Source organism: Sardina pilchardus, chromosome 1 (assembly GCF_963854185.1).
Source record: "Sardina pilchardus chromosome 1, fSarPil1.1, whole genome shotgun sequence".
In the NCBI taxonomy this organism is placed as follows: Eukaryota; Metazoa; Chordata; class Actinopteri; order Clupeiformes; family Clupeidae; genus Sardina; species Sardina pilchardus.
In genome coordinates this window covers 25,354,079-25,363,379 of record NC_084994.1, presented here as the reverse complement: position 1 = coordinate 25,363,379, position 9,301 = coordinate 25,354,079, and the positions used below count along the sequence as shown (strand labels likewise).

Genomic DNA, 9,301 nt, shown 5'->3' with positions numbered 1-9,301 from the left:
AACGTGATTGTTGGAGTCAGCCATATGGACACAGCAAAGTTGTCTTGTGTCTTGTGTGTTTCCTGTATTTTAACCTCCTGCCTTGCCAAATACGTCATCAGTCACACACCCCTAATAGCGGGGTTGACCTCTGTTCCTTTCATATTCAACACGCCTCGGCTCTGATACTACCCCCCGAGACGGGTTCGATTCCCCACCCCGTGTCGTCAATGTGAAAGGAACAGCCTTAACGTTAAATTTGGCTGATTTAGCGTTAAATTCGGTGAATGTGAAAGGGGCTATACACACACACACAAGGGCACACACAGACACACACAGACACACACAAGGGCACACACAGACACACACAAGGGCACACACAGACACACACACACACACACACACACACACACACACACACACGGGTACACACACACACGCACAGACACACACACACACACACACACACGCGCACACACACACACACACACACACACACACACACGGGGGCACATACACACACACACACATACACACACACAGGGGCACACACACACACGGACACAGGGGCACAAACACACACACGAGGCACACATATACAAACACACACAGACACACACGTGGGCACACACACACACACACACACACAGGGGCACGCACACATACACACACACACACACACACACACACACACACACGAGGGCACATGCACACACACACACACACAGAGGCACACATACTGTATACAAACACACACACAGACAGGGGCACTCACACACACGTGGGCACACACACACACACACACACACACAAGGGCACACACAGACACACACACACAGACACACACAGACACACACACACACACACACACACACACACACACACACACACACACTCACACTCACACATACACACACACACACATGGGCACACACCCTTGACCACTGCTACACCCCACTGAATGACTCACACTCACACAGGTCTGTACCACACAGAGGGCCAGATGTACTAAGACAGTGCTAATAGCGACTTTTTGTATGCGCAGAGTGCGAACGCTGTGCTTTGCTATATTGCGTGGAATTTACTAAGAGCTCACTTCATTACGTTAACTGCGTTCCGTGCCGCCCGTTCCCGCCCCCTTTACCACGCCATTTGCGCATGCAGCTGAACAATGAGCGCAGTTGAATATTGCAACATTAAAAAGAATCAAAGTTTAACGATCATACATGATACAAAGAGATGTCAACGAGCAGCGACAGACAGAGTACAGTTAGGCCTAGTATTTCTACTAATCCACTTAAAAAATACTTGAACTATTTACTGCACGTAGACTTGGGATATGATTTAATGCCTAACAGATTGGGAAGTGTAGGCTATGTCATGAAAGAGAAAATACGATTTTAGAGAGGCAAACAAAAGTTAAGGTTGCTTTTGACATAGTACAATAAAGAAAACGGATGCTCTGAATATTGATTCAGCTGTCTCTAAAAGTTTTTCTAATAGACGCATTTAACCGCAATCTGGATTACACCTGCTTTCAGAAGGCGGACGTTTTTCAACGCAAAATAGACGTGCGCTGTTTTCATACATCTGGCGGAATACTTAATCAATCGCTATTAGCACCTCTCCTCCCCTGTACTTGCGCGTTACACCCATTTCAGCTGATCCGCCCAGGAATTAATATGCATGACACGGAAAAGCGCAAATAGCCATTTTCAGCCCCCACGGCAGGCAGTCTGCGCGTTTCCCTCATTGCGGCCTGTCTGTACATATCCTCCCCATGTTTATATGCGCACGTTACGCCTGAAATGGGCGCAAAACGTTAGTACATCTGGCCCACACACTTTGGTAAATCGCACCATTTGTCGGTGCTCCTGCTGCCGGCCTATAAACTGAAGCTAAAGCGTGAGCAACCAGCAGTGAGTGAAGTTCAATGCTGGTCTGCAGAACACGAGTCTGAACTTCAGGACTGCTTTGACACAACTGACTGGTCTGTGTTCAAAGACTCCTCGGTGGAGCTGGACGAGTACGCTGATTCAGTGACGGACTACATCAGGTCCTGCATGGACTTGTGTGTGCCTTCCCATACCGTCCCATCCTTTCCCAACCAGAAGCCCTGAGTAAACAACGCTGTTTGAGCCTGACGGAGAGGACCACGTTGTTTCCAATGGCCCAGTCAGATATAAGAACTCAAGGTACACGCTAAGGAGGGCAATACAAGTGGCTAAAAAACAGAATGGGAATGAGTTGGAGAATGACATCAGCAGCTGTGAGGTCACCTGTGGACTGCAGGCGATCAGAGGCTATAAAGTGACACCAGCTGTTAAGGACACCCCTGCCTCCGTTCCGGACGAGCTAAACAAATTCTATGATTTTTTTGAGTCTCCTGACTAACCCCTTGGATGAAGGAGCGCTTCTAGTACGTCTTTAAGACGTGCGCCACTCAGCTGTCACAAGTCTACACTGACATCTTCAACTTGTCCCTGTCCTGGTGCCCAGTGCCTTTGTGTTTCAAAAAGACAACGATTGTGCCAGTTCCCAAGGAAAGTACTGTTTCTTGCCTGAATGACTAGCGGCCCATCGCCCTAACACACACAGAGAGAAACAAAGTAAGCAGCAAACACAGTGAGCAGGAACAACGAAACACACACACACACACACACACACACTCACGCAAACAGATGGATACACAAACAGGTTATCACAAACACTCATAACAGCGCAGCGCACACACACACACACACACACACACACACACACACACACACAGACACACACACACACACAAACTGGGGCACAAACACAGAGAGGCACACGGACGGACGGACAGAGGTGAGCACACGCACACACGCACGCACGCACGCACGCACGCACGCACACACAGCAGACATTCACACACACACACACACACACACACACACACACACACACACACACACACACACACAGAGCAATGTAACGGGAGGAGGGAAAACAAAGGGAGGGATGATGCCGAACAGATATGGATACACACACACACACACACACACACACCACACACACCACATCTGCACACACACACAAACACACACATAGAGCACACCGACAAACACAAACACACACACACGCGCACACACACACACACACACACACACACAGAGCACATGGAACAGTGGCCACACACACACACACACACACACACACACACACAGCAGACAGACACACACACGCACACACACACACACTCACAAACACGCACACACACACACAGAGCAGACACAAACACATACACACATACTGTATATACAGAAGACACACACACACACACACACACACACAAACTGCAGCCGCACACATACATACACACACACACACACAAACAGCAGATACACACATACATATACACACACATACACACACACACACAAACAGCAGCTACAGTACACACATATACAAACACACACTCTCCCTACTTTGTGCTCTTTTGTTATTTTTCGGTCTTGTTCCACGCGTACATAATTGTCATAATGTCGATGACTGTATGACTCTCCTGGACATCAGAAGCAGTGTATCGATCAATATAATGTAACAAGTGTACCTGCGGATATTGTTTGTAACTCCAGAAGCGGATCGGTCAACAGGTCTACTCATCGGTGGAGGAGGGGAGACGAGGCGACGTCTTGGCCAGATGGCGACAGCGTCCAACCCGGCCTCCCATCCCTACCTTACTGCTGGCTAATCTGCAGTCCATGGAGACCAAACTGCATGAGCTCCACTGTCACATCGGCTAATGCAGTGTACTCTGTTTCACCGAGACCTGGCTTAGCCCAAACACTCTGGACAGAGCCATACAACCTGACGGGTTCTCTGTGCACCGTTCAGATCCTGACACTGAGACTACAGGCAAAACAAAAGGAGGTGGTGTCTGTTTTTTTATGAACAAGTGTTTGTGAGATCGTTTCCACGTTCATGCACCGTCATGTACCCCAGTTTTGGAGTATCTGACTATAAAATCGTTTTAGCTGCTGAGAGACTTTCCTTCACTACTTCTCACAGTTGTTTACATTCCACCAGACGCCCCTGCTGCAGTAGCACTTGATAAACTGTATGTTGCCATCTACAAACAAGAGAGTCAGCAGCAGGAAGCAATCCCCATCATAACAGGTGATGTCAATCACTGCAACCTGAAAACAGTCCTTCCCAAGTACTACCAGCACGTCACCTGTCCCACCAGGGGTGATCGGACCCTTGACCACTGCTACACCCCACTGAAAGACTCATACAGGTCTGTACCACACGCACACTTTGGTAAATCGCACCATTTGTCGGTGCTCCTGCTGCCGGCCTACAAACTGAAGCTAAAGCGTGAGCAACCAGCATTGAGTGAAGTTCAATGCTGGTCTGCAGAACACGAGTCTGATCTTCAAGACTGCTTTGTCACTTCTGACTGGTCTGTGTTCAAAGACTTCTCGGCGGAGCTGGACGAGAACGCCGATTTGGTGACGGACTACATCAGGTCCTGCATGGATTTGTGTGTGCCTTCCCATACCATCCGATCCTTTCCCAACCAGAAGCCCTGGGTTAACAATGCTGTTTGCCTGAGCCTGAGGGAGAGGACCATGCTATGTACAACGACCTGGTCAGGTATAAGAACTCAAGGTACACGCTAAGAAGGGCAATAACTAGAAAACAGTAATGAATGAGTTGGAGCTCAGCGACTGTGACTCCCGCTGTCTATGGAAAGGACTGCATGCGATCACAGACTACAAAGCGACACCAGTTCTTACGGACAGCCCCGCCTCTATTCCAGATGAGCTAAATAAATTCTATGCTTGTTTTGAGTCTCGTGACTTTAACCCAGTGGATGAAGGTGTGCTTCCAGTAGGAGGAGACATCTTACTGGTGTCTGAGGCTGAGGTCAGCAAAACGGTTAAAACGGCTTAAAATTCACAAAGCTGATGGCATCCTGCCTTGTGTCCTTAAGACCTGCGCCACTCAGCTGTCTCATGTCTACACTGACATCTTCAACTTGTCCCTGTCCTGATGCACAGTGCCTTTGCGTTTCAAAAAGACGATGATTGTGTCAGTGCCCAAGACTCCGACCCATCGCCCTAACCTCTGTGGTGATTAAGTGCCTGGAGAGACTGGTTGTAGCCTACATCACTACACCTCCCTGCTTTCCTGGACCAACTTCAGTTTGCATACAAGCACAACAGATCTGTGGATGAAGCCATCTCTATCACCTTGCATACTGTCCTAGTTCTCCTGTACAAGACAAACACCTGTCAGGATGCTGTTCATTGACTACAGCTCTGCCTTTAACACTGTTGTGCCATCAAGAGACCTGGGTCTGAGCAGCCTCCACACGCTGTCAGAGGAGGACTGAGTCCATCATCAAGGATGCCATCCACCCAGCTCACTCCCTATTCTCTCTTCTTCCCTCTGGTGCTACCAGAGCATGCACACGCACACACACACACACACACACACACACACACACACACACACATAGAAATAGAAACAGAGTAAGCAGCAAACACAGTGAGTGTGCATGCCAGTGTGTAATAAGGAACACACACACACAAACACACACACACACACAAACACTAGAGCCCACACACACACACACACACACACACACACACACAGTCTCATGTCCATGGGCTTGCTGTCTTATGTATGTACAGTAGAGTTGTCTTACATATTTTAATGTGTGTGTGTGTGTGTGTGTGTGTGTGTGTACAGTATATGTATGGCTGTATAATGTGTGCATGTATGTATAATATGGCTATGTGTGGTACTGTACAGTCTTGTATTGTCCCATATAGCGTTGTCTCTCCTGCTCCTACTCCTCTTATTTATTGCCCCCCTACTGCCCCCCTGTGTTTATTTACCCCTTTTGTCCTTGTACTACTGCAACTGTGGCATTAGAATTTCATTGTACTGCAAAGTATATGCAACAATACATCTTCAAACTTAAAACAAACACACTGATACACAAACAGGAAAACAAACACACATGCGCACACACACACGCAAATGCACAGAAAAACACAGCCATGCACGTACGCAGCATGCACATACACGCTGCACACTCTCACAATCACAAATACTCTCACTCAACAGACACAAATACACAGGAAAACCCACACACACACTCACACAGACAAAGTCATTAAAGCACATATGTGACTCTGCAAAGCGAAACCAGTCGTTTCGGTAAAATTTACTAAATTAAGTTATTGTGCTCACGTGAACGGCCATAAACTAAACTTTCCAACGATATGTACATCGAGGGCATTACACAAACTATCGCTAAGATAACCGCATCCAAAGTTGACATGGTTCTCCTGTCACGATATGCCAGAAGAGGAGAAATCACCTTTTTAAGCGGCGCGTGGACAATGGGAATGACAGCAAATGTGTTGAATCTTCGCCGGGTTTAACAGTCAAAACTTATGTTTTTCTGTGAAATGTGTTCATGATATGAAAATGTAGACTGTATACTGTCGAATTATGCGAAAACGTGAAATTCAACATTTTAACTCGGAAGTTTGTTATTGTTGATTTTCTCAAAATAACGTTGTGCGCAAAGCGACTGATTTCGCTTTAAATGGTCACATATTGACATGTGTGATTCTCATGACTGTGAGATCAGGTCAAATGTTACCAGACATCAGAAACTTTATCAGTTATGTGGGTATGACAACATGGGGCAGGACTAAATTGTTGGAGCAATAGGCAAACAGTATTCAGAGTCAGGCTCTTCAGTTGCTCACTACCAGCTGTATGAACTGGGAGAAGACTTGATGATGACAGGACTTTGCATTCACTGGCATGAAGCTCTGCAGGTAGCACAGAGGAGCAGGAAACCCACAGGATAGTTTATTAGCCATGATAGTCCAGCACCCAAGAGTCTAACTGGACATCGCTACCTTGTAGTGGTTAACAGGCAGAGATTGGCAATGAACAATGAAGAAATGTATTTTCATATTGGCCACCAGACACAGATTGTCAATCACAAACAGACTGACAGACTTCACCTCTGTATTCAACAGCATCATCCAGGCCCTGCTACAGGACAAGCTCTCCCAGCTGAGTGTGCCTGACTCCACCTGCAGATGGATCACAGACTTCCTGTCTGACAGGAAGCAGCAGGAGAAGCTGGGAAAGCCCACCTCCAACCCGCTAACCATCAGCAGTGGTTCCCCACAAGGCTGTGTTCTCTCCCCTCTACTCTTCTCCCTTGTGGACTTCAGGAAGAGCCCAGCCTCACCTGCCCCCATCACCCTGTCTGGCTCCCCAGTTAGCACAGTGGAGTCCTTCTGCTTCCTGGGCACCAGAATCACCCAGGACCTGACATGGGAGCTGAACATGAGCTCCAGAACAAAGAAGGCTCAGCAGAGGATGTTCAACCTGCCAAAGCACATGATGGTGCACTTTTACACTGCCATCATGAAGTCCATCCTAATCTGCTCTATCACTACCTGGTGCGCTGTATCAACTGCCACAGACACACAAACACAAATACACACACACACACACACACACAGGGGCACAAACACACACACACGGGGGCACGCACACACAGATCCACAAACACACAAACACAGGGGCACTATACATGCACACGCACACACAGACACACACACACACACACACACACACACACAGGGGCACTCACACACACACACACACACACACACACACACACACACACACACACACACACACACACACACACACACACACACACACACACACACTGTGATCTTCCATCACTCCATGACCTGCATGACTCCAGGACCCTGAGGTCATCCCTTAGTTCTGCTGCTACAAGCCTATAGGCTGCCAATGGCCTCTCATGTGTCATGCTGTACAAGTTCTCCTTCCTCCTGTCTCTGCCATCTCTCTGATGTCTGGCTACTGTAACATGCCAATATGTCAATCTGTTTAACTCGTCTGTGTTCTCTCTCCCTACAGTAAGACAATGGCTTAAACTGCTCTCCACCATTAGAACTTATACACTACACAAGTCTGCTGTTACTTTGAATTTAAAACATATACTACATGATTTTGAATAGTACAGGAGCTGGAATCAATACAAAAATAAAGGCATTCATAATGATATATATTTCTGTCAGGTCCATAAGTCAAGAACAACACAGACAATACATATCTTAGGCAGTTTAGATTAATATACTACAAATTAAATTTGGCGGTATGGCTCTGTTCAGAGGAGTACCCAGACCTTTCATGAGCACCAAGAAAGAGCAGAGAGTCTGGGGACAGCAGCAGTATTAGGGGGCGCTCACACAGTTTAAGACTGAGCGAGCTAAACTATTCCCCCATATGAACAGAGCGGCAACTATGACATAAACCTATGCCATGTTATACACGACAGGGTGGAGCAGGGGAGGAGGTGGGTTGCATAAAGCGAGCAGCAAGCGTTAGGAACAACTAAGCAGCTTTAAATAAGGCGCCCTGTTTGGATGTAGCCATTTAGAAGCGAGGGGAGTTGACCAGCTGATGTGCTGATGCCCACAGCGGTTAGCAGCGTCTTGACTACTTGCCTGCCAGAACTGACGCTGACGCTCAATTTTCCCATTGAAATAATAATCCATTAATAATCCAACAAAAAACATTGCTTTCTTCTCTATCTTCTCATTCTATTCTTTTCTTCCACTCTAACGTGAGACTCTCCACATGTTAATCTGTCTCTGTTCTCAGGGGCCTCTCATGTGTCTTGCCGTACTAGTTCTCCTTCTTTCTTTGTCTGCCATCTCTCTGATGTCTGGCTACTGTAACATGCCAACATGTCAATCTGTCTCTGTTCTCTCTCTGTCACTATGATTCAGTGTGTTTCTGCAGGACGCCACAGACCCCCACACATGCTCTAAAGGCCTTTCACATGGCCTACGCCACAGTGACATACTGTAGCTGCTCAATAAAGAACACTTCAACACCATTAGCATAACAGTACAACACTCAACAGTAGATCAACACTTACAGTTTCTCAGTTCTCCACGGGCATGTCTTTAAAGGAGAGAGAGAGAGAGAGAGAGAGATAGGGAGAGAGAGAATCAGAATATCAGAACATAGTGCTCCACTCTGTGATCGTCAGCAGCATGTGAAATGTTCTTATTTTAAGAGTTTTAGAATAAAATAAATCTATTCATGTTGTAGCAGAAGTAAATTCTACCATCATTAGTAGACAATAGTCTTCACCAACTTGAATGTTTTAAATGGCTACACAATAAAGTTGTGTTATAAGAGCAAGCCACACAAAGCCTTGTTGTCAGTGACTTAGCAGGTGCAGATGGTTGAGAGTACATCATAGACC

The 9,301-nt window shown here is 46.9% G+C and overlaps 1 protein-coding gene across 1 annotated transcript in view; it reads right to left on the bottom strand.

Annotated features, from left to right (window-relative positions):
* LOC134086049 (NACHT, LRR and PYD domains-containing protein 12-like) overlaps positions 1-9,301 on the bottom strand; it is a 43,106-nt gene that overhangs the window by 3,636 nt on the left and 30,169 nt on the right. The window contains exon 17 of the mRNA XM_062539997.1: positions 8,969-8,994. Within this exon, the coding sequence (XP_062395981.1) occupies positions 8,969-8,994 (26 nt within the window). The remainder of the gene's footprint in view (positions 1-8,968; positions 8,995-9,301) is intronic.